The sequence below is a fragment of the Coregonus clupeaformis genome, chromosome 14, assembly GCF_020615455.1.
Source record: "Coregonus clupeaformis isolate EN_2021a chromosome 14, ASM2061545v1, whole genome shotgun sequence".
Classification (NCBI taxonomy): Eukaryota; Metazoa; Chordata; class Actinopteri; order Salmoniformes; family Salmonidae; genus Coregonus; species Coregonus clupeaformis.
The window spans coordinates 40,425,333-40,451,457 of record NC_059205.1 but is presented as its reverse complement, the minus strand read 5'-3'; the positions used below and the strand labels follow the sequence as shown (position 1 = coordinate 40,451,457).

General features: G+C 41.2%; 4 protein-coding genes across 8 annotated transcripts in view; 1 reads left to right on the top strand and 3 right to left on the bottom strand.

The window, feature by feature from the left end:
- The window catches only part of LOC121580902 (ras GTPase-activating protein nGAP-like), a 99,550-nt gene extending 88,719 nt beyond the window's left edge, over positions 1–10,831 (bottom strand). For all 3 annotated transcript variants that reach the window (XM_041896070.2, XM_041896072.2, XM_041896071.2), the window contains exon 1: positions 10,073–10,831. In XM_041896070.2, coding sequence (XP_041752004.2) covers positions 10,073–10,199 — 127 coding nt within the window. In that variant the 5' untranslated portion in view covers positions 10,200–10,831. The remainder of the gene's footprint in view (positions 1–10,072) is intronic.
- Positions 10,832–11,531: 700 nt separating this feature from the next.
- Positions 11,532–14,161, bottom strand: LOC121580906 (ankyrin repeat domain-containing protein 45). 2 transcript variants are annotated; one of them, XM_041896080.1, is made up of 6 exons: positions 14,108–14,161; positions 12,789–12,980; positions 12,487–12,654; positions 12,150–12,244; positions 11,905–12,043; positions 11,532–11,702 (listed from the first exon to the last, which is right to left on the bottom strand). In XM_041896080.1, the coding sequence occupies exons 2-6, from the start codon at positions 12,889–12,891 to the stop codon at positions 11,671–11,673; spliced, it is 537 nt and encodes a 178-aa protein (XP_041752014.1). In that variant the 5' UTR covers positions 12,892–12,980; positions 14,108–14,161; the 3' UTR covers positions 11,532–11,670. The 2 variants fall into 2 exon arrangements, with proteins under 2 accessions (XP_041752014.1, XP_041752013.1); XM_041896079.2 differs by lacking the exon at positions 14,108–14,161 and having other exon boundaries at positions 12,789–13,319.
- On the top strand, positions 13,355–21,925 carry LOC121580903 (kelch-like protein 20). 2 transcript variants are annotated; one of them, XM_041896076.2, is made up of 11 exons: positions 13,355–13,500; positions 14,129–14,193; positions 17,516–18,089; positions 18,582–18,740; positions 18,937–19,147; positions 19,352–19,535; positions 19,801–19,944; positions 20,061–20,194; positions 20,538–20,746; positions 20,911–21,017; positions 21,119–21,925. In XM_041896076.2, exons 2-11 carry the CDS (start codon positions 14,171–14,173, stop codon positions 21,201–21,203), a joined length of 1,830 nt encoding a protein of 609 aa, XP_041752010.1. In that variant the 5' UTR covers positions 13,355–13,500; positions 14,129–14,170; the 3' UTR covers positions 21,204–21,925. The 2 variants fall into 2 exon arrangements, with proteins under 2 accessions (XP_041752010.1, XP_041752011.1); XM_041896077.2 differs by lacking the exon at positions 14,129–14,193 and having other exon boundaries at positions 13,356–13,500.
- A 1,631-nt stretch (positions 21,926–23,556) lies between these two features.
- LOC121580905 (centromere protein L) lies at positions 23,557–26,068 on the bottom strand. The gene is made up of 5 exons (XM_041896078.2): positions 25,996–26,068; positions 25,268–25,436; positions 24,843–25,094; positions 24,196–24,741; positions 23,557–24,098 (listed from the first exon to the last, which is right to left on the bottom strand). The coding sequence occupies exons 1-5, from the start codon at positions 26,064–26,066 to the stop codon at positions 24,024–24,026; spliced, it is 1,113 nt and encodes a 370-aa protein (XP_041752012.1). The 5' UTR covers positions 26,067–26,068; the 3' UTR covers positions 23,557–24,023.
- Between the last annotated feature and the right edge of the window lie 57 nt (positions 26,069–26,125).

Genomic DNA, 26,125 nt, shown 5'->3' with positions numbered 1-26,125 from the left:
TCCCTTTGCCACCCTGATTCAACCTTAGCAGACCTTCTGTCTGCGTCCCAAATGGCAGTATGGCACCCTATTCGTTTTATAATGCACTACTTTTGACCAGGACCCATAGGGCTCTGGTCAAAAGTAGTGCAATATACTGTTTAAAGAATAGGGTGCCATTTGAGACGCACACCAGGAGGCTCCTCAGAGGGAAAGAGTGAGCAGGTGATATCAATATCATATGTCAATTGTATATCCACATTGCGGCAATATGATACCTTAGGTTTTAGGACACCAGGAAGTTGTTTTCAATTTAAAACGCACAGAATGGAGAGTGTGAGCAGGTAAAAGGTTGTTATTCAGTCACAGTCTTTTATAAGACCGGCTGTATTGAATGAAAGGTAAGGTCCAAGCCTATTCCATCTCTCCTGTGTCTGTTTCAACCACCTTTGGAACTGTGAGATGAATCAGGGCAAAGGAGAGGCTTCAGTGCAGTAGTTTGATTAGGTACATCCTGGAAGACTAAAGCTTATTTTGTACACTCTACACTAAACACAGCTCACATTGCAGCTTTACATAGAGGGATCTTTCATAACATTTTTACCTCAAGCAAACCCTAATGATCTACACCCGCATAGCCACATGACATCCATCATTGACGCAGACAGCACTGTGTTGCGTGTGACAAACAGGAACCTTCGAGTTTTCACTTGCATTGATGCCACTAGAGGACAAAGAAAAAAGGTGGTTCAGATGCAAATGGTGGATTTATCTAGGAAATGTGCAATGTAGCCCAGGTCTAGTCCAACTTACTGTAGGCCATGTTAATTTGATTTCAGAACTAAGACAAAAACATTTAGGCCTATCCTTCAAAGATCTGGAATTGGATCAAAAACAGGATGGGGACTTCCTGTGTTTTCAGGTAACGCCTGGAATCCCAGAATGTTGTCTTGCAGCCAATTAGTCTGTGTCGAAGGAAAGGGTGGAGGATCTGTAGATACCTGCCCTTATCTGCAGTCAAACACAGGGAGGCCGTCAACCACTGGTCTTCTATGAATAGGAATACAACTCTGTCTAAAAACAGAAGGCCATATGGGCAAATAGCTCCTCTATGGATAACATGAACTACTGAGGACAAACTATAGACTGACTACAAGCTGGCAGTAATGGGATTGGTTTACGAGTTCAATTTCATTCCCTCCATTTAGGCCATTGCCTAAACCGATAGAGTTTGGGTAGGTAAAAACAAGAAAGAAAAGGTATTGCTAGAAGACAGGGATTCTAAAATAAATCTGTGTTTAAACCTAAACTACAGCCTACTTCGTTCTTCCTCAAATGAGGCTTGGATGAATATGCCCTTCAATATCAGTTACTAACGGATAAACCCTTTCCTCTGTCTTCAGTCAACCTTTAATAGGCTTATGCACAATACCCTTTCTCTGGTTAATGCACCACAAATCCTTATTAACTAATCCTAATCCATATGGTGCTATGTTTGAGATTCAGGGAAGAACAGTTGGATGGACTCTTGCTTTTGAGTAACACAAACTAAACGCATAGGCCTAGAATCTGAAATCTAGGCTACTTTAACACCATTTGTTCCCATAACTGGAAATTGTCATTGTTCTTGTTCTGAGTGTTTACTAGCCTAATTGAAGAAATTGTAGACAACCGCTACAGTGACCCTGAGTGCCCTATGAGAGGCAGCCATGACAACCAGTCTTTCAGCCTGAATATAACTAAAATTGTCAGCTCAGCCCACAAGCAAGAACTAAGGCATAATCGTTCTACCATACCTTGCCATTCTGCCCATTCCACTGTGGCCAAACTCAGTCCAAGGGGTGGACGTTTTGGTTTTTGCCCTAATCATTCAGTTTGGATCATTTGAATCAGCTGTGTAGTGTTATGGCAAAAAACAGAACATGCACCGAGTTTGGGAAACGCTGGGCTAAACATTGGGTTCATTCAACAAAACACTATCAAAACAAATAGCCTAAAAGTCCAATTATTCCCCAGAATCACAGTTCTACAGCCGTCAACCAACTTAATCGAGAATGTAAAAAAAAATTGATAGCCTAGGTGACAAACTTTACTCAAAATGTAGGTTACTTGGCCTATGGTTACACTGGGATCAGCCGGTCTGCAACTTTATAGTTATTTCAGCGTTGGAACGCAGTGACGTTGGAACACTGGTGCCTGCTGTTCTGGAATCCTGGCCACTGAGGTCATTCACAGAGTTGTCTGCTTACATCACAGCTCCGGCGAGTCACTTGAAGCAGGCAGGGGAGAGAAGGGGAGTGGCAAACATCCTGAAAGTGCTGGGACTCAGAGACAGGGCTACTGCTGTCCATGGGCTACAGTACAATCACACTATTCATTATAGCTAGGCTAGTCACTAGCCAGCTCTAAAACCCAAGTTCTCCAGAGAAAAACAAACAAATCTAAAGCTCACCTACGTACTCAACTGTTGACACATTCAATTAGGGCTGTGATGGTAATTTAAAAACTGTAACTGACAGTTATGGATGAAGACCGCCATGAAAATAAAATAACCGTCAAAACCGTTTAAATAGGCCTACATTAAATGTTTTATTTGTATTTACTTTATTTTCATGTAGATAAACTTGAACTAATAGCGGGAGTGTTTACTAAGGATTATAACTTAGTCTGTCTACATCTCTTTTTTCCAACTGTCGTTCGATGCTCGAGCAGCTAATCCGCTAGATGCGTGGGGGTATAGAAACGCTAGCCTATAGGCTATGGCACCTCAGTAAAAAAAGAAATTGGGCTATGTGGACTTTCTTTTATACAATGCACGTTTTCATTGCTTGCTATTAAATAAATAAATAGTTATTCTTTTAAAAAAGGTTGGATGTGTCTGACTATTCATTAATTATTCAACAGCAGTCGACAAGGTTGTTCTGGCTCTTAGGCCTATAATGCACTAATGTGCCAAATGGCCAATGCAACAATCATATCCAACCTGGCATGGTATAATTTGATATGGAATCTTTCCTTAATTTATAGACTAATCAACAATGATATATAGGCTATGGACATGTTGCGTGTATTTGTTTCTATTTTTATGACTGTACATTTCATCTTCATACTATCGCACAGCTGTCTCTATCCCCTTCATACTTTGCTTTATCGTATAGCCTACTTTCAGAAAGGTAGGCCTAGGTTTTTAATATGTTTTAAGGAAAGGAGAAATATTTGCTCGTCTGACATACTCTGGTGGCTTTAATTGACTGGTCTTTTTACTGGGGCGTGCGTGTGTGAGTTGGCTGATTCTCTCTATAGGCCTATATGTCCATTCAGAACGTTTTCTAAAGTAGCCTGCCTGGACTCTCTCTCTTTAATAAGAATCAAATGCTCCTGATTTAATCTTGTAAAAGGCCTATTTTCAGTAAAGGCCCTTTCTCACCGAGTCCGTTATTTTAGTCCGAATAATTAGGAAGAAAAAATATTTATACGAGAACATGTCTTGTTTATGACGCAGGTTCACACCAACTGCGAAATATCATCCTGCCACAATCCGTCAATTATTTATTTGAAACAGGTTTGATTTTTGCGTCTGTTGACCAATCGAAATTATTACCTGGGACACTGCCACTGACAGGTCTGTGGGTTTGTTGTGTGAATTAATCTCTCTCTGCCAGTTTTTTACGTTTGCAATGCATCAGTGCAGCAATGTATCAATTCAGCCAATGTAATCACATCACACCAGAGCTAGGCTACACTTCACTCTCGCCATTCAAACTTCCACGCCAGTTCATTGCCAATGCTGTAGCCTATTTTATAGCCATTCAGCAAGCAAGCTGTTCATTGTATGTATGTATCCAGTACCAGTCAAAAGTTTGGACACACCTACTCACTCAAGGGTTTTTCTTTATTTTTACTATTTTCTACATTGTAGAATAATAGTGAAGACTTCGAAACTATGACATAACATATATATGGAATCATCTACTAACCAAAAAAAGTGTTAAACAAATCAAATTATGATTCTTCAAAGCAGCCACCCTTTGCCTTGATGACAGCTTTGCACACTCTTTGCATTCTCTCAACCAGCTTCACCTGGAATGCTTTTCCAACAGTCTTGAAGGAGTTCCCACATATGCTGAGCACTTGTTGGCTGCTTTTTCTTCACTCTGCGGTCCAACTCATCCCAAACCATCTCAATTGCACTCCTTCACTCTCCTTCTTGGTAAAATAGCCCTTACACAGCCTGAAGGTGTGTTGGGTCATTGTCCTGTTGAAAAACAAGTGATAGTCCCACTAAGCGCAAACCAGATGGGATGGCGTATCGCTGCAGAATGCTGTGCTAGCCATGCTGGTTAAGTGTGCCTTGAATTCTAAATAAATCACTGACAGTGTCACCAGCAAAGCACCCCCCACACCTCCTCCTCCATGCTTCGCGGTGGGAACCACACATGCAGAGATCATCCGTTCACCTACTCTGCGTCTCACAAAGACACGGCGGTTGGAACCAAAAATCTCACATTTGGACTCATCAGACCAAAGGACAGATTTCCACCGCACTAATGTCCATTGCTCATGTTTCTTGGCACAAGCAAGTCTCTTCTTATTATTGGTGTCCTTTAGTAGTGGTTTCTTTTCAACAATTCGACCATGAAGGCCTGATTCATGCAGTCTCCTCTGAACAGCTGATGTTGAGATGTGTCTGTTACTTGAACTCTGTGAAGCATTTATTTGGGCTGCAATCTGAGGTGCAGTTAACTCTAATGAATGTATCCTCTGCAGCAGAGGTAACTCTGGGTCTTCCTTTCCTGTGGTGGTCCTCATGAGAGCCAGTTTCATCATAGCCCTTGATGGTTTTTGAGACTGCACTTGAATAAATTTTAAAAGTTCTTGAAATTTTCCAGATTGACTGACCTTCATGTCTTAAATTAATAATGGACTGTTGTTTCTCTTTGCTTATTTGAGCTGTTCTTGCCATAATATGGACTTGGTACTTTACCAAATAGGACTATCTTCTGTATACCACCCCTACCTTGTCACAACACAACTGATTGGTTAAAACGTATTAACTTTTAACAAGGCACACCTGTTAATTGAAATGCATTCCGGGTGACTACCTCATGAAGCTGGTTGAGAGAATGCCAAGAGTGTGCAAAGCTGTCATCAAGGCAAAGGGTGGCTACTTTGAAGAATCTAAAATATATTTTGAATTGTTTAACACTTTTTTGATTACTACATGACTCCATATGTGTTATTTCACATATACCGGGCGGCAGGTAGCTTAGTGGGTAAGAGCGTTGTGCCAGTAACCGAAAGGTCGCTGGTTCTAATCCCCGAGCCGACTAGGTGAAAAATCTGTCGATGTGCCCTTAAGCAAGGCACTTAACCCTAATTGCGCCTGTAAGTCGCTCTGGATAAGAGCGTCTGCTAAATGACGTAAATGTAAAAAAAAAAATGTAAATGTTTTGATGTCTTCACTATTATTCTACAATGTAGACAATAGTAAAAAATAAAGAACAACCCTTGAATGAGTAGGTGTGTCCAAACTTTTGACTGGTACTGTATATAGGCTACTCGTTCAAGAGCTAGAGAGAGGGGGAAGAGATAGGCCAGTGAAGTTGTGTGAATTGTGCAAGAAGGGAACAGTGAAGAAGACAGAGAGATGTGTCAGTTAGAAGATCATTAATATATTAACGCATCATTCGTATAGCCTTTTTAATAGGCTACATATTATAGGCCCGCTAAAGTGAATCTAGGCGACCACCTGTGCTATAGGCAAACCTAAAAGTCCAAAAAATAAATATCAGATTGATGGGTCCTTTTAGGTGGGTGGGTGTGCGTGCATTAGTTCACTAATTCTCTATGTCCATTTAGAAGTTTCCTAAAATAGGCCTAGCCTGTCTGGACTCTTTAATCAGACAGAATAAAAAAAAACAGTGTCTTGTTGCAAGGTCAGCATATGTGCGAGGAATGACGACAGGTGCCAGTTTCCTCTCTTATTAAAAATGGGGTGCAATTAAATGAAACGTAGCCAAGCTCCTTTCATGATTCATCCTATAGGATGCATAGCTTATATCCTCAGATTTTCAGTCTAATGGTAATAGTGAAGTTGCAGAGAAAAGCCACGAGTTTCTTTTGAGTCTGATATGGCCAATCCTCCCCCCACCCCAACGGTTATGTCGGTGGCCGTGTACATTGGCCTGGCCAATTACCGTCACCACAAATTCCAAGACAATCACAGCCCGACTTTCAATTTGAAATAGAGGATGTCACTTTTTTAAGCAGGTTAGTGGTTTTTGTCATGAATCTTGTTCTGGAGGTAGCTCTGTAGTGGTCACTAGCTAGCACAGCCACAAAGTCATACAATCCGATTTTAAACCTAACCTTAACCACACTGCTAACCCTAACTCCTTAAATTAAGACAGTCAAATGTTTGTTTTCATGAATTTTTACAAAATAGGCAATTTTGACTTTGCAGCAGGCGTAAGTGGAAAATCGCTCAGTTCTGCCTCCAGAACAAGACTCATGACAATAAACATCAACCTGCCTTTTTTAAAGCCACAACGATTAAAACGATTATAGCCTAAGACTAAAATCTGTAATTTCTCAGACAACAACCCAATGTTGTTTGAGTCATTGAGGTATCTGCTGTTATCACTGACTCATCCTATCCACTGAACAGTGACACCCTCAAAGTATTTCATCACATTTCACATCATTCTCATAATCAGACGACACATCATCTAGGCCTATTCATGGGTTACTAAACATGTTGTTAACTGACCCCTTAACATCAACTTTCTTTCCCAGGATATTAACGAATACAACTAAAAATAGGCCTGGTAGAACATTCCCAGGATTCCCTCGAGAACAACTACAGCCTTAAAAAACAGAACTGTGCCGAGGTCAAAATGTTCAATTTTCATAAAGAAAACAGCTCTCTTCTGGTCACTCTTCAAGTAGGCAGCCATCTTGCATATTAACATGACACTGTGAACAACATCATTATGCTTCTGTTCTCCATTGTATCACTCCTGTCCTTTAAAGGTTCAGGGTCGTTCGATGTCATTTCAGCAAGCCATGACACCCACCATCTCAGATTGTTCTGAAATCCTTTCTGTAGTTAGAAACAGATAAGATTATCATTCCTGCAACATTATTTTGTTTAAATATAATTTGATCTCTGAGAAATTAAGCTAATTGATTGCACTCAAATTGGCCATTTTAATTTATAGGATTCATATAAATATTCAATAAATATAGTACCTAACATCCGATTTGGACCTAACTTGTTTCTAACAATAAGTAAGACATGAGGAATCCAAAGAAAATGCCAAAAGCCTCCCACGGACCTCCCACACCCCACACCAATCCCACCCCAACAACGAGCATACAGTTCTTTATGTCTGACAAATAGTATGGAGCTGCGGCTCAGAGTACTGTTCCTTCATTCTATGTGATGTATTCTCAGTGAATTTGGTGATTTTCTTTGTCCCCTGTTCATGGAAATTAGTCATTAAAGTTGTTAGGTTTATGTCCCATCCTCCATTCTGATATTACCAGGTTCTGAACACTAGATGGCGCTGTTCATGCTATTAGGTGATATATTTTTCTACATATTGGTTTCCTACCCTGTAAGCAGTTTATGGACAAGGTATGACAGCAACCCATGCTTTGATTTTGTTCACCTGACCACTTAACTTTTTTGCATTTGTGGCACAAATCCAATGCAAGTTAATGGTACTTTTATTAGCATTTTCGCACTTCATATCCAAATCATCATTGTTTTATACTTTAGGGTGATTTGGACATGAAGTGTGAAAATGTTAATATAGGTACCATTGACTTACACTGGATTTGTGTCACAAACGCTAGAAAGTTAGCATTCGAAACAGTGGACAACAAAACCAAAGCATGGATTTCTGTCATACCTTGTCCATAGACTGATTACAGGGTAAGGAAAGCAAAATGTCATTTTGTAATTTGGGTGAACTATCCCTTTATTTTTTACCTGGAACAGCACCATCTAGTGGTCAGAACCGGGTAATATCAGGATGTAGGATGGGACATAAACCTATCTTTAATGACTAATTTCTCTGAACAGGAGGAAAAAAACATCACCAAATTCACTGGATGAAGAAACAATACTCCGAGCTGCAGCTCCATACTACTTGTCAGACATAGAGAACTCGTTGTTGGGGTGGGATTGGCGTGGGGTGGGGGCGGATCCATAGGTGGCTTTTGACAATTTCTTTGGATTCCTCATGTCTAACTCATTGTTAGAACAAAAGTTTGGTCCAAATCAGATGTTAGGTACTATATTTATTGAATATTATATGAATCCTATCAATTAAAATGGCCACTTTGCAATCGACTATCTTAATTTCTCAGAGATAAAATTATATATTTCAATAAAATAAATGTTGCAGGAATGATAATCTTATCTGTTCCTAACAACAGAAACAATTTCAGAGCAATCTGAGATGGTGGGTGTCGAAATCCTCTTTCTTGTGCTTTTTGATGTGGAACGACCCTTCAATAATAATCTTTGAAAGAGGAGCAGCTAAAAAGCCTAGAAATCAATCCAATCTATACAGGTCATTACAGTTCCATTACCCAAAGCAGCTCTAGGGAGCTTATAGCATGACCAAGGAAATGCAAAGCCAATGCAGGCTTAGACTAATTGTGAAAAATAATTTATGGTTGCAAACGTCAAGAGAAAACGATACAGAATGGAATCCAAGCTTATCAAAATGCTATAAAAATACTATAAAAACATAGTAGCGGAAAGCAAAGGATGCTGTGTCTAATCACAATATTATTGAGCATCCCTTTCTATTCATTGAAGTGAGAGTGAGCTACCATGACAACAGACCCTGCCTATTGGCCCTGTGTGGCTCAGTTGGTAGAGCATAGCATTTGCAACGCCAGGGTTGTGGGTTCAATTCCCACGGGGGACCAATGAAAATGTATCCACTCACTACTGTAAGTCACTCTGGATAACAGCATCTGCTAAATGATTAAAATGTAAACGTAAACAAGACTACAGGATGCAGGCTACAGAGACACATTAGTTCAAATTTTGCTAGCAATTCTTAGATCAAACCCTGCCTGATGTAAAGCCATGCAATCAATAAATAGCATTGCAATTAATCAGGCCAGTAAATTAACACTGGCTGAGAGCAATTACATTATGCACTCATCTTCCTCTGATAACAAGTCACAACCATATTGCATAGTGGTGGTAATGCTCCAATCCTATTAGCTACATTTTCACTAGTGAGGAATGTCATTTTCAGAGGGTCAAAACGCCCATCCATCACCTTGTCAATTCCTACTGCTCCTCATCCAGACCCAACAATAGGATCTGACTTATTCATGTAGATACATAGTAAGGTGCCTGAAAATCCCCCACTACTGGTGGTAGCGGAGTGAATTGCTCCCTGATAATATAGAGGTGTTACTGTTTAATTAACAGCTCTTTCTGTAACTTCTGTGTGTAGTCTATGATGGGGCTTGGGAAATAAGCATGCAAAGTATTGGATATTAGGCTACTGCTCAGACCTATGATTTCATATGAATTGAAAGCATGTCAAGAAGAAGAAATGACCTTCGTGTATCTTTGGTTGTTGTCATATTTCATTTTTTGGACATATGATGCACATGGAATTCTGAATATGAGCCTTTCATGTGTTCTAGCCACTTGACAAAAATATGTCATTCAATCTCTCCATTATGGCTCACCTTAAACAAATATGAAATAAAGTAGGAAGTTAGATATATTTCTGTTGGGTGGCAAATATGTACCGGTGCAATGGCAAATACTCTAATTATACTTACTGTGATTTTGGCATGATCGAGCAAAGGTAGCAAATGTACATAATCGCACAAAAGGCTCAACCAATGATGTCACATTATATATGGGGTAAATTATGTCTATGGTTACTGGGAAGTAGATGCTTGTTCCCTCAAGCCATGTGCCATTTTTTCCAACCACGACACTGGTGCTCTTATTGCAACGTTGGAATTGGATATTGAGATGTCAAAATGCACCTCAGTGCACAATGCAATTAGAAAAGCAGCTTTGAAAATTGGCTGTCCATCTTACCATATACGCGCACCCATCCTTGTTGCTGACATAAAGAATCCCCTAGGATTCGGTCCACCAATGGATCCAAGGAAAGAAGTCCCCCACGAAGAGAATCCACGTCGCCTGTGACTGAGTCGGTCTGCATAGTAGAATCACCTTTCCAATAACTTCCAAGTAGAAACTGTGTCCAAAACGGAAAGTCCACGCGTAACGTTAATCCTCAAAGGGAAGCAATGACGTTAGCTACTTAATTTAACTGCTGGTGAGTTAGCTTTATGTCAAAACATTAAAGTTTAACCGGGCTAAGTTCGCTCACGTTTACTAGCTCACGCTAGCTATTTCATTGTTTGGTACCCCTAGCGTTCTAGCTAGTTAGACGAAAGCCCCCCTATCATGTTTTCTTTCAGACTACTGCGGGCTAGCAATCAAGGTTGTAGTGGTCTACTGGTAAAAATACAGTTTTTAGCTATGGATAGCTACACTGTTGACATTGTCGCCAACGGTCTTGTTCCCATATCCTCCTTACTCAGCAATCAGAGGGTAGAGTGCTGCTCCAATAGGACCACGCGCAGAAAAAGTCCCGAACGTCTAGTACGATCCCCTTGTTATTCCAAGCAAATGTGTAGGTAGCCAAATAATACGTTTGTGCGGCCGTGACGTCAATGATTCGCCCATTCTTGAATACTCGAACAGGTACTCACGAGGTAAGGTTTCTCTTCCCTCTTCCACGGGGGTCACATTTACTATCCAAACTTCCACTTCTATCGCATGCCAGCGCAAGAATTTTGGGATCCAGGAGAGAGCAGAGGATCACAGAGCGAATCGTTTACGCATGGGTTCAAAGCAAAGGGGTGTGCCCTGCTATGTCAGATTCCACATGAACAAGAGTAAGAACAATTATTTAGAAGCATCGATGATGTGCATATATTAGGTACATTTTTTTTATTTGTTATTAGAAATCTTTGAAGTATAGACTCCAGCAATGGCACACACTTGAATAGTATTAACATTGCAGATATAGGTCTGATGTAGGCTGCAATTGAATATATTTTTTGACTAATAAAAACATAATGGTGCAGCAACTAATTTTCAATTTGATACATTGAATTGATACCTAGCTAATTGTCTTATTTGATTACCATTTAAAATGTGCAAAGTTTTCTTCAAGTGCGTGAATTAAACTACCATACCTCAATGATGTTATTGCTAGTTTTATAATTGATATCATCAATAGATTACATATATACTACCTTTCAGCATGTCTTAAAATACTTGTTTATATCAATGATGTATATAAACCATTGGTTTATGTCTTTTCACTCAGACTTCTCTTAACACCAAACTGTGTACTATGTCTCCCCACTGTGGTAAGTATAGTTTTCTCAGTCTGTTGAGAATTCCACCTCAAAATCGTAACCCTGTCATCAACCCAGTCATCTGCTAACTTGCAAAGACAATGCACACATGATAAATGATGGTGGTTCTGATATTTTATTATTTAAAATATTTCGATAGTACATGCAATGGTTGACAAATTCCACTTTGGTTAGTTTAACCGTTTTAGACCTTCTCTGGAGCCTTTGTGAGCATATTTAATTGTGACACATTGTCTATCTTCAGTTTTTGCTTGCTTTAGCTGTGGCTTCAGCTGCAAATATAAATAAAAAGGCATCACTCTCAAGTCATAGATATTCAGTCAGTATACATACACACAATGTCAAAGTGGGTAGCATAGGTTTAGGATATTATACATCCAGGATGAATAGTGTGCTGTGTAGATAAGGAAAAGAAACAAAAGAGGTAGACTTGAATTACGATCCTGCACAAAATCATTTGATAGTCATACTCACGTTGAGTCGTGAGCTTGGACAGAATGGGATTAATAATGTCCTCAAGATGCCTCCTCTGCTCAATGAAGTCTTGGATAGATGGGTTCTTGGCATTCTGGATCCAATCCGACTTTACTGAGCAGGTGTTTGTACATATATTCTAAGTAGCGAGAAAAAATAACTTATTTTTTATAGTTGTAAAAAGGACAAGAGAGAGATATCTACTGGGAGTATAATAGTTTATAAAGTTGATGTAAGTGTGTTACCTTATCCTCCTTGTTGAGTTTCCCTTGAACCTTCTCTGGGTCAGCAATGGTGTCTCTCACATGTGTTACGTAGGACTGCAAGTCCTGCTTAGCCTCTGGAGTGAGTGAATAATTATGTTTTTACATGCAGCACATGCTATGAAAGGAAGTTTATCTCATCTCTCTCTCTCTCTCTCTCTCTCTCTCTCTCTCTCTCTCTCTCTCTCTCTCTCTCTCTCTCTCTCTCTCTCTCTCTCTCTCTCTCTCTCTCTCTCACACACACACACACACACACACACACTACCTCATCCAGAAGCCTATACAAGTGCCTGACTCTCATACTTTCAGTCTATCTCACCTGCCCAGGTAAGATATTCTGCACAATCCATTTTAGAATAACGGGAGGCAACTTCCATGGCCCTCTCCCTGCGGAAGTTCTTCGCCTGCATATCGGCACCAAGTTCCACCAAAGTTTTCACTGTCTCAAGCTGGCCCCAGAGGGCTGCACAATGCAGTGGGGAATAACCTGTATTTGAAAATCAAAATGACTCTTGATATTGTGTATTACTACTAGAGATGTGATCATTTAAAGTGTAACGTGTGTGTGTGTGCGTGCAGTAGTCTAGTTCGAATTATATGGTTGGAACTTGGAACACCTACCTCTTGCAGTACACTCGTTAACTTGAGCTCCATGCTTCAAAAGTTCCCGTACGGTGGTGCTTCTTCCAAGCATACATGCAGTGAAAAGTGCATTTCTACCCATCTCATCCTTTTCCCAGAACAAATCCTCTAGTGGCTCTTCGTTGCCAGAGTTGCACTCGTTTTCCAAATGTTTTTGTAGACCTTCGATATCTCCAGTCAAAGCATAGTGAAATACAGAATTTTCTTCAATTGACTGCATTGTTCTGGTATAGCGTAGTATACAACGGTTCATTGGCAAAGTAGTTTTGCTAGATACATAAATTACACGTATTGTTTCCATGGATACAAGGGTCACTCATTTTTCCTTCCCTGCTAACACAAATCCTTAAAAGGAAAGGAAAGGAAGACTACCTGTTTTGTCATTTGATTGGTGTGGAAAGTGTAACGTTATATGCACAAAAGAAAACCTGTAGAAAGTGTATATTCCCCACAAACATTTACTTATTCTTATGTTTTCCTGTGCAATGCGCACATCGGAACTATGTGCCAGTAGAACCAGCCAATAATCGTTCCGAGGGGGACCTTGCTGTGAAATACACAACAATGCAAATTTCCTGTTGATTGGAATTGTATGGAATGTCTAAAGAAATCGTAGCTTGCGATTCTGCAAGGTAGCTTTTGAAATATTGGCGATCTGTCACTTTGCTAGACGTTCGAATGGAAATATAAGGTAAATATTTGTTTTCGACCTGCATCGTTTCTTGATCCAGTAACGATAGCATTTCTCCATGGAAAAGATTTGTGGTTAGCTAACCTAGCCAGCCCGCGTTAGCTCTAGCGGGAAGCGGCTAGCTAACGTTAGCTGCTTTCCTGAAAGTTGGCTAGAGTAGGTAGCTTGCTAAATGCTAACATTTGATGTCTGCGAGATATCTTTTTCGTTTTTAGAATGAAATGCAGTCTGCTAGCTACATAACCCTCTAAATATAATAACTAGCTAGCTAGTAAGCGTCAGTTTTTCCAAGCTTAGTTTGTGGCTTTGTCTAACAGTAGCTTGTTTAGCTAGCTAGTTTGTTGGCTACAGTAGCTAGATTTCAATCTCATCTGTATCAACAGTACCTAGCTATTAGCCTATCGGCCTACTAGTTGGTCAGCTATCTACCAAGGCGTTAAGAATTGGGTACACATTTTTCTAGCTAGTTGTCTTAACTAGTCATTACTTGCATATCACGGTAACCTCAATATGGAAAACGCATTGCTTTCCCCCCCTGTATGTTACACTAGTAGTGGCTTGTGTGCTCTAACATCCCTCCCTATAATAAATTGGAACTTATCTCTACCTTGTTGTTCCACTCACAAAGGTTGGCAAAAAGTTGTGGGACCAAAGGTTGTTTTTCTTGTGCATGGACGGAAAGCCAATGCGCAGGTATGTGATGACCAGAGTTATTTTTTGTGTGGCTTGAATGTTTTTTTGTAATTTTTTTGTTAAAAATACATTTTCATCCTTTGACATCCAATGACAATTGTGTCCTGGTTTAGTTAATAATTCTTCATGACAAATTACAGAAATGTCAGTGTTTTTTAAAATGATTTATTATGTAGGCTAGGTTTGTTGTAAATTGTAAAATCAACATGTATAAGTAATGTAATATGATCGAAATGAATGGGGGTTGAGTTCTGTATGCTTCTATTATATAAGTGGAGTAGTTGTCCTCACCTATGACTTGGAAATGACCTCAAAGTTCTCGTTTGAATATTTGCTACTACCACCAAGATCCCCGCGATATGCAACTTTTCAGGGAAGTCAGGAACCAATATACACAATCAGTTAGGAAAGCAAAGGCTAGCTTTTTCAAACAGAAATTTGCATCCTGTAGCAAATTCCAAAAAGTTTTGGGACACTGTAAAGTCCATGGAAAATAAGAGCACCTCCTCCCAACTGCCCACTACACTGAGGCTAGGAAACACTATCACCACTGATAAATCTACAATAATCGAGAATCGACAATAAAGGGTCATCGCCCTCTTCAAAGGGGGTGACACTCTAGATCCAAACTGTTACAGACCTATATCCATCCTGCCCTGCCTTTCAAAAGTTTTTGAAAGCCAAGTTAACAAACAGATCACCGACCATTTCAAATCCCACCGTACCTTCTCCGCTATGCAATCCGGTTTCGAGCTGGTCATGGGTGCACCTCAGCCACGCTCAAGGTCCTAAACGATATTATAACCGCAAACGATAAAAGACAGTACTGCGCAGCCGTCTTCATCGACCTGGCCAAGGCTTTCGACTCTGTCAACCACCGCATTCTTATTGGCAGACTAAATAGCCTTGGTTTCTCTAATGACTGCCTCGCCTGGTTCACCAACTACTTCTCAGATAGAGTTCAATGTGTCAAATCGGAGGGCCTGTTGTCTGGACCTCTGGCCGTCTCTATGGGGGTGCCACAGGGTTCAATTCTCGGGCCGACTCTATTCTCTGTGTATATCAATGATGTCGCTCTTGCTGCTGGTGACGCTCGGATCCACCTCTATGCGGACGACACCATTTTGTATACATCTGGCCCTTCATTGGACACTGTGTTAACAAACCTCCAAACGAGCTTCAATGCCATACAACACTCCTTCCGTAGCCTCCAACTGCTCTTAAACACTAGTAAAACTAAATGCATGCTCTTCAACCGAACGCTGCTGGCACCCGCCCACCCGACTTGAATCACTACTCTCGGCGGGTCTGACCTAGAGTATGTGGACAACTACAAATACCTAGGTGTCTGGTTAGACTGTAAACTCTCCTTCCAGACTCACATTAAGCATCTCCAATCAAAAGTTAGATCTAGAATCGGCTTCCTATTCCGCAACAAAGCCTCCTTCACTCATGATGCCAAACATGCCCTCGTAAAACTGACTATCCTACCGATCCTTGACTTCGGCGATGTCATTTACAAAATAGCCTCCAAAACTCTACTTGGATGTAGTCTATCACAGTGCCATCCGTTTTGTCACCAAAGCCAAAACGGCTATAATACCCACCAAACCCACTGGCTCCAGGCCATCTATAAATCACTGCTAGCCAAATCCCCATCTTATCTTAGCTCACTGGTCACCATAGCAACACCCACCCGTAGTATGTGCTCCAGCAGGTATATCTCACTGGTCATCCCCAAAGCCAACACCTCCTTTGGCCGCCATTCCTTCCAGTTCTCTGCTGCCAATGACTGGAACGAACTGCAAAAATCTCTGAAGCTGGAGACTCTTATCTCCCTCACTAACTTTAAGCGTCAGTTGTCAGAGCAGCTTACCGATCACTGCACCTGTACACAGCCATTCTGAAATTAGCCCACCCACCCAACTACCTCATCCCCATATTGTTATTTATTTTGCTAATTTGCACCCCAGTATCTCTATTTGCACATCATCTTTTGCACATCTATCATTCCAGTGTTAATACGAAATTGTAACTATTTTGCATTATGGCCTATTTATTGCCTTACCTCCATAACTTACTACATTTGCACACACTGTATATATATTTTATGTTGTATTTTTGACTTTGTTTTGTTTACCCCATATGTAACTCTGTGTTGTTTTTATCGCACTTCTTTGCTTTATCTTGGCCAGGTCGCAGTTGTAAATGAGAACTTGTTCTCAACTGGCTTACCTGGTTAAATAAAGGTTAAATAAAAAATAAAAAAAGGTGTCTTGGGGTTGGTTAGCCAAGTCTTTCTCAACTCCACGATGTACATCACATCAATGGAGTTGAGCGGAAACGACTGTGGCCGGACTGAACCTCCGACTACATCAAGTTGCTGTCAGTCGATACTTATATATATTTTTATTCTTAAACCCTTGTGGTGTACCTATGTTTGTTCTCTGTAGCTGCGTGCCTTTCATTGTTTGCTGAAATCCATACTTTTTAATAAAACTTTCTTCAATTACAACCACCGGCTGTTTCCTCCTATCAACTGACAGCAACTCGATGTAGTCGGAGGTACACTCCGCCCACAGTCGTCGCAACCCAACTCCACAGAGATGAGAAACCCAGCTAGGGGTTGGTGAAACTGGGAGTGCTAGGCCTGTAGCCAGTATCACTTGCATTAATATCCAAACAGCTGTGGCCCCATGTTTCAAGGCCAATTTGAGTCTTTGTGGTTTGACAAGTTCATCCACGTAGAATCAACTTTCTTTTTAAAGAAGGATCTTATTTGGACCGGTAAGTATTGATGTACCTTGGACCTCCTGTAAAACTAGATTTGAAAGACAGTCCTCTTTTGTTCTGTGTAGTAGCCAATGCTCCCTTTACATTGTGTAGGAGGTCAGACAGTCTCCTGTTGCCACTGCAAATTGAGCTATAATTGGAAGAGCTGATTACTGTTTGGCAACAAGAATTGCTGAGGCAATTGCTCGGGGGGTAACAGATGCAAGCTGAAGAGGCCTTGAATTACACCGTAGACGATCGAAGTCATAGCCTAGTTAAAAGGGGATGTTTTTGTCTTGGTACTTGGTTCTTTCACATATAGACCTCAACTGTCCATAGTTCAGACATAGCTGATGTCTGTTTAGCTTAAGGAATTAGGCTATTATGTCAACTTTGATTCTGGCTCCCACCAATACCAACATTGACAGTACCAACAATACCAATTATTAACTTGAATTAGGTTTTGTGGTGGCAGTTTTTTGTGATAAATCAATGTTGAATTGTGGATGTTTATCCCTGATCTGTCTGGCTTTATGTGTCTGTTCTGCAGGGGTACGAGCGCACGCCCAGACAATACCGGAATGGACATCACCGCACGCTGCACACTGGGTGACCCCAACAAGCTCCCAGAGGGTGTGCCCCAGCCGGCACGCATGCCCTATGTGTCGGACAAGCACCCTCGCCAGACGTTAGAGGTCATCAATCTGCTACGCAAGCACAGGGAACTGTGTGATGTCGTGTTGGTGGTCGGCGCCAAAAAGATATATGCCCACCGGGTGATCCTGTCGGCCTGCAGCCCTTACTTCAGGGCCATGTTCACAGGCGAGCTGGCCGAGAGCCGGCAGACTGAGGTTGTGATCCGGGACATTGACGAGCGGGCCATGGAGCTTCTCATTGACTTTGCCTACACCTCGCAGGTTACTGTAGAGGAGGGCAACGTGCAGACGCTGCTGCCCGCCGCTTGTCTGTTACAGCTGGCCGAGATTCAGGAGGCTTGCTGCGAATTTCTCAAGCGTCAGTTGGACCCCTCCAATTGCCTGGGTATCCGTGCATTTGCTGACACCCACTCCTGCCGCGAGCTTCTGCGGATAGCTGACAAGTTTACACAGCACAACTTTCAAGAGGTAAGGTGGTCTCTCTTTTGCATACATATGATTCTCTGTGCACTCACTCTCTGAGGCACAATCTTTAATCTGTTTATTTGATCATTTAGAAAATGTCGCTTATCTTACCTCTCTGCTTATAAGAGGAACATTTTTGTTTTAGGATTAGTTTAGCTATTCAATTGAAAATCCACACTGGTTACCCTAATTTTAGCCCCACAGCCTGACAATAAAGTTAACCTAATCCCTTTTCTACATTGTGTCTTCTGTTTTCTTTACACACAGTTGAGTATTTCCATTAAGTTAAATCCCCATGTTATTTTTATCCTCAGGAAATAACTGCCATGGAACTTTCAGAATTTTCAAATGTGAATTAGATGCTGCTGCCAGTTTAACTTTACTGCCTTACCATGCATAATTCTATTGAGCACAGACCCTGTCTTTTTTTTGGCTTTTAACAGGTTTCAACTGATGAAAGGATGACTGAAGTCGTTTTGCTTACTTTGCCCTCAGGTGATGGAGAGTGAGGAGTTCATGCTGCTTCCAGCCAACCAGCTGATAGACATAATCTCCAGCGACGAATTGAATGTGCGAAGTGAAGAGCAGGTTTTCAACGCAGTCATGGCCTGGGTCAAGTACAGCATTCAGGAGCGCCGGCCACAGCTGCCACAGGTGATACCTGCAGTGTAAACACTTGATCAGTTCATAGTATGAGTTAGAATGTTATTTTCCATTACTCAATAAACTTTATACACATCTTTTAGTTTTAATTCAGAAAGGAAATGTAAGACATAAGACTAGCGACAGTGTAAAACCGAAAATGCTTGTGTGTTTGATCCTTGATTCAGGATATGTTTTCTGGTTGTAGGTTCTCCAGCACGTTCGTCTTCCTCTTCTGAGCCCTAAATTCCTGGTGGGAACGGTGGGATCAGACCCTCTCATCAAAAGTGATGAGGAGTGCAGAGACCTGGTTGATGAGGCAAAGAACTACCTCCTCTTGCCCCAAGAGCGACCTCTAATGCAAGGGCCAAGAACACGGCCCCGGAAGCCCATCCGGTGTGGAGAAGTGCTGTTTGCAGGTTAGTGTCTTAGAACTGTTTAACCTTACAGCATTCTTTCAGTACGTGTGTCTGATCACATCTGCTTTCAAAAGGTTTTCAAAATAACAGTCATGCCTAGTTTGGCCAACATAATGTCCATTGAATATACAAAATATTCCAAAGGGTAGGGTTAGAAGAGACAAAGTCCTACAAAGTGTTTTATTTCCTCTTTCATATTCGAAGTTGGAGGGTGGTGCAGTGGGGATGCCATTTCCAGTGTGGAGCGATACGACCCACAGACCAACGAGTGGCGCATGGTGGCTTCCATGAGTAAGAGGCGCTGTGGAGTGGGGGTCAGTGTCCTTGATGATCTTCTCTATGCAGTCGGCGGCCATGACGGGTCTTCATATCTCAACAGTGTGGAGAGGTTAGCATTTCCTTCCCTGTTTCTAAAACAATGTCCATATGTCACCATCTCGTTAATGTTTATTTATAGGGCCTCGTCCCAAATGGCACTCAGTCTCCTACTGTATATAGTGCACTACTTTTGACCAGGGTCCATAGGGTTCTGGTCAAAGTAGTGCACTATATAGGAAATATTGGAACACACGCCAGATCTTATCAAGAGGCTTATCTTCCTTTCATTGTTTAACCTCCTTATCTTACTGTACTGAACTCACTCTCCACAACAGGTATGACCCCAAGACCAATCAGTGGAGTAGTGATGTGGCTCCCACCAGCACGTGCAGGACCAGTGTGGGTGTGGCTGTCCTGGGAGGGTATCTGTACGCAGTAGGGGGCCAAGATGGAGTATCATGTCTCAACATTGTTGAAAGGTTACTATACAGTGTGTTCTATCATGCTGAGGCAAAGACAAATCATCTTGCATCCTAAAATATCACAGAAAGCTGACTCCTCTGAGTAATGTGACTGTATGCATTATCTGTTACAGATATGACCCCAAGGAGAACAAATGGACGCGCGTGGCCTCGATGAGCACCAGGCGCCTGGGTGTAGCCGTGGCTGTACTGGGGGGCTTCCTCTATGCAGTGGGAGGCTCTGATGGCACGTCCCCTCTCAATACAGGTACAGATGAATTACTTAGAAAACAGTACAGTAGCTTTCATTGGTCAGCATGTCACTAAAAGGGTGTATACTACTTTATTTATTTATACTTATAAGTCACATGAGAAGCTTCAGAGATCCTAGGAAAAGAGATCCTAGAATCACATAAATGTCCACAAAGTTCCCTACAGAGATCTGGATCGTATTAGTTAGGAGGGACTACCTGAACATGTCCAATAAGAAACACTTGTTATTGTTTTCTTGCTACGTTTTGCTACAGTGTACCCTAATGAATATGACCCTGCTCTAACCCCCCCCCCCCATCTTACCCATGCGTGTTTGCGTTGCTCTTTTGTGAGCACAGTGGAGAGGTACAATCCTCAAGAGAACCGATGGCACACTGTCTCTCCCATGGGCACCAGGAGGAAACACCTAGGCTGTGCAGTGTACCAAGACATGATCTACTCTGTAGGTGGTCGTGACGACACCACCGAGCTGAGCAGCGCTGAGCGCTACAACCCCAGGACCAACCAGTGGTCACCTGTTGTAGCCATGACTTCAAGGCGTAGTGGGGTCAGTCTGGATCTCTTACATTTGACTTTTGTTTGGTTTGGGTGCTTTATTTTAGGATAAGCATGCAAAGTGTTGGGATGAACTAGATGAAATTTGGAAGAATAGGAAATTAATCAAATGTTGCCTTTCACCTGTTGATGTTTGGAGCATTGGTTGTCTTGCAGGTTGGACTAGCGGTGGTAAATGGCCAGTTAATGGCCGTGGGCGGCTTTGACGGGACAACATATCTTAAAACAATAGAAGTCTATGATCCTGACGCTAACACATGGAGGTAGGTGACTGCATGTAGCAGGTTACTTAAGACGTATTACCCTAAGAGTGCTTGTGTTGAACCTGAGAGAACCTTTTATTCATTTTCTTCTCGTCCTCCAGACTCTACGGTGGAATGAACTACAGGCGACTTGGAGGAGGGGTTGGTGTTATCAAAATGACTCACTGTGAATCCCACATATGGTAACACCTCCAGTTTAAAGGCCTCACCGTCACTTGTGCCTCTGAAAGAAACAATGTTTATCATGCAAGGAAGGAAGACTGAGACTATACTAAATGTAACTCATCCACAGCCGTGTAATTGGCAAGCTAAGGAAATGTCTTGAGTGACTCTACAAGATGTCAAGTCTGGAAGGCTTCTCATCTAGTAGCCTATGGTTCATCGCTCTATTATGTACTTCCTGTATTATGACTTGACACGCCAAGGCCAAGAGGAACCAACTGAATAGGCCTGCATCAATCACATGAGGAACTATTATTTATGACATCACGGAGGCAAACACTTCATTTCCCCTTTTTCTGTTATTGAAATGGGATTCTGCAGCTGCACTTTAGGAGACAGTTCAGACTTGCTGTGTGACCTGTTATACTATACCAACGTTGAGTTTCCATTTAAATATTAAATGGGGCATGATGAAGAATCTTCAAAGAGAACTGTTGTTTAACTGAAAATGTAGGATGTGGTCGCATCGCTTCTCCTGATCCTCATCGTGAATAGTTGATGAACTTGTTAGGCAGTTGTTTGAATCTCCTCTAAATTGAATGCACTGTGATTATGATTATTGTCTAATATTTTTTCTATTTTTTAGCTGTTTTTATTAGAGGTGGACACTGAGCATAACCTGGAGTTCTACATTCACATCTGGGCGTCAATTGTAAAATTAAAATATAAAATTGTTGGTCGACTAAGTTGTTAGCACTGTGCTGCTTACACAATATTACACTGATTATACCAAGTATTAGGAACACCTTCCTAATATTGAGTTGCATCTCCCCCCCATACCCTGTTCAAGGGCACTTGAATGGCACACACAAAATCCATGTCTCAATTGTCTCAAGTCTTAAAAATCCCGTCTCCTCCCTTCAACTACACTGATTGAAGTGGATTTAACAAGTGACATCAATAAGGGGTTTCACCTAGCTTTCACCTGGATTCACCTGGTCAGTCTGTAATGGAATGAGCAGGTGTTCTTAATGTTTTATATACTCAGTGTATATAACTGATTCATACAAGATTGTTGTTGCCAATTTAAGGTTGTGTGACAGTGGATATTATTTTAGGAGCAACTCTTTGACACATCACTTGTGCTTTTAACATTATATGACACATTTCTGAGACAGTCTTGCACTTTAATCTATTATAGATTATTCTTGAGGAATGAGTTGCATTGCGGTTGATCTAAGACACAGTAAGGCATAATAAACCGGTTGATGTATTATGCATTTTAATCTCTTCATTGGTGAGCATTCAAAACATGGATGGACATTCAGTAATATGCTTCATTGAAAAAGGACTATCTTAACCTTATCAGAAATTCACTACTTTCATTTATCTACCTGCTCGGCCCTCATATTTAGCCTCACATTGAAGTGTTTTACCATTGTATTTTCAGGACAACCATGGCTACAAGCAGAACACAAAACAATTTGACATGAGCAGTTGCATTTATGAGTTTTATTCACAAATGTCAATCAAAACACAAGGTCCGCCAAGCAAAAACCGTACAGAAAATGAATTCATAAGATTGCTGATAGTATAGAAGTTGTTTTCTCAGTTGGAAATAAATATCCAACTATTCAGTGACAACTGTGTGAGCTTATTATAGACACTATGTCCTGGGATGTCCAATAATCTATGTAGAAGAACCTTTACCTTCTAACGACGCTTGTGTGGCTTGTGAGCAAAGAAGTGTTCATGTTTGTGGGTGTCTCAGCTTTTCATAGTGGGGTCATAAATTTGTAGCTCAAACTGTTCAGAATTTACAGACATCTTTGTGAGAACTATCTTCCTTGTCTCACAAACACTGCTACAGCTCAGCCGCTGTTAATCGCAGAAGAAATAGACGAATCCAATGCACAAACCCAGAAGTCTGTTTTAAAAGGGGTTATGGCACTAAAACACGCCAGCGTTACCGTGGGACTCAAAGCATTTTAATGTCTATATAAATCCCATGTTACCATTTGTCACTGCCATTGAGCATAAACATATTTGATCATGTGTTCTGCTGAAACTATCCCTATGCGTATGTATATCACCCAAATGTGTCATTCTGTTAGTGCTCACAAGTAATTATTAGCTTATACCGGTCATTCAGTGGTAGATCAAATGCTACCTTCTGAAAATGAATGTGTCCCTCTTTCACGCACAAGTATGGAAGCGTTTTGGGGGCAAATGTATATGAAGAAAGATGAGGGATGCTTTATTTCTGCTAAAGGTCTGAGATTTCTCTTTATGAGCTGTAAGCCTTGATAAAACACAGGGCATTTTACCGTTATTAACTGTTGTGGATTTGTCTGTGTACTGACAAAATAACCCATTCTGTTAATAAAAACCTTTTTTATTTCCAACTTTAATAAGCTCAAAAACAATCTGTATTTGAAAAGTATTTACAGGTTCTGTTAACCATTTAGGAAATTACTGCACAGGGATTACAAGGCTAGTTCTCTGGAAAACTAGACTTTGTTAGTTTGCATTTAGCCACCTGATTCACTGTACTGTATATCTGGATTATCTTCAGGAGAACTTCTGCCCAAGTTACTTGATGGCACTGGATTTACCATGTCTCAAACCTGATTATATAATCAATTATCACCCTTACACTTAAGCTTGTAGTGAATATCTATAGAGAACACAAGCAGCAAGAATGGTTATTTTGAAATGTATGCACTTGCCTTTCATACAATACAGCTACTTATGATATTTACAGGAACATAAGTGTAAAACGGTTTAATTTCATATGGACAGTAATTGTGGGGATTACATGTCTTTTACAAGCACAAATGTTGATTAGATGGGCATCTTCAGGAGGGCACATTCTGTCAGCAGCTGCAGGATGGTGGTGATGTAGGTAGGGCTTGCAATCTGTTAAGGAAAAGGGATCGCAGATATGTTTCAGTCATAACATTTCATTAGGATCTAAAGTTCTAGATACTTCTCCAGATGTGTGCATGATATCTACCTTGATTTTTCCACTATGGTGAGAAGAACCCAAAGCCGTGGAGACCTGCATCAGTGACCCAGCAGACAAGTCTATCCTGAAGTGCCTGAAGAAGTGTGACTGCAGCACTTTGATGAACCTGGTGACCTCCTCGATGCTGACATCTGTAATGTCATCCTGCCGCACGCTGTCCCATAGCTCCCAGGCATCTTGTGGGTGGATGGTGTACTTCACGTCCATAGGGGGTAGTGTTGGGAGAGTCCAGACCAGTTTCAGGTACTGGATGTTGATGGTGGGGTGGCACCCAGTCCACAGGGCTGCGAGCCACTGGAGGTTGGTAGAGTTGATACCAAGAGGGCCGAAACAACAGTCAAATGTCTTTTCAAACCAGGATTTGATCAACACTGTGAGAGACTCTGGTCCCCTGGTACAGAGCAAAGGCAAACTGACAAATTCCGATGGTAGTGATCGGAGATATTCCAAGTCACCGTTGACGCAGGTCAGCCAGCCACTCCACACAACCTTCTGAGCGTCATCTTTTGCAGCGAACGCTTGTTTGGAGAGAATCTGTGAGGAAGAGAACAACAGATGATGTTGAACACCAAAGTCGGATTTCACAGAAGAATATAGTATGTACTGTAAATTACATTTTGAGAAAAAACCCTTACCTGTATGAAAACCGTCTCCGCATCTTCATCCATCTCTGCCAACCCCAGGACCACCGAAAAATTGACCTTGAAGCCCAATTCCTGGCCAACTTCAATCGCCAGGCCCTGTTGCTTCTCTGATACAATGAAAGCTGATAGCTGCTTTGAGTAGTATTTCAACTGAGTGTGTCTGAAATGGTACAAAGGTGTGACGTACGACAGCTGCCATTCCTTCGTCACCAGGAGTGCCACTTGATCTGGGTCAACCTGTTTCTAGAGAGCAAAGAGAGAAGTCAGATGGATTCAAATATTACACACTCAAGGGATAATGTCTGAAAATATCAAGTAGGGCTAAGGATCAAGCCTACAGATTAGTCGTGTCAACTTTACACAATGATGTTGAAGAGTTGTGAATACAACCACAATTATTGGTTTTAGCTACTTACTGTGATATCACGTGATTTTGGAGTTCTTCTACTTCTTGGTGTTCTTAGAGCTGTCAGATGGCCTGATGTGTACTCAAGATTAGTTGCTTCAACACAGCTTTGCATGGATCTCCTGTAACTCTTACTCCTTCGTTGTGCCAAGACATTGTTGAGTGGGGTCTTTACAATGCTGTAAAGAACATATCATGTTCAATCAATTCACAGTTAGATTTAATATTTGGCTGTTTTGGCTTCCAGAGCCAATTCGCCCTTTAAACAGAACATGTGGTCCGTGGACTAACGAGTATGCCCTTTAGTCCAATATTGGGCTAGAGGCACCCATAGCTGTATGGATCTGTGCAAAACTGCTAAATTACAGTAAGTATATATTTTATTTGAAGGATTCTTTCTCGCTGATGAAAGATAAGGACCATTTGTTTCGAAAGCCGTATTGCACTTGATGATTATTAACGTTTCTAAACATTAAAACACAGCATTGGGATTGTAGTTCACATGGGCTAGTCGTGGGAGAAGCTAACCGCAGAAAACTGTAGTGTACAGAGAAGGCAGAATGCCGCCTAGAGTTTTCCAGAGCTAGTTTTGGCTAAGCAGCTGCTGTTTTGATTCGGTCTGGTTTCCTCGCCGACCAACAGCTTAGTTAGCTATCTTTTTTATAACGTTAACGTCGATAACAAAGCTGTCTAGCGATATTTATTAATAATAGATAAGCGATCGCAATAGTTTTGTACCTGTTCCGTTCCTCCATGACTGAAAAGAAAATAACAACAGGAAGTGGATTTTGAACATCGCGCTTTCCCATGATGCAACTGGAATCTTGATAAGGAAAAGTAGTCAATTACAGCATCATTCAACATTGAC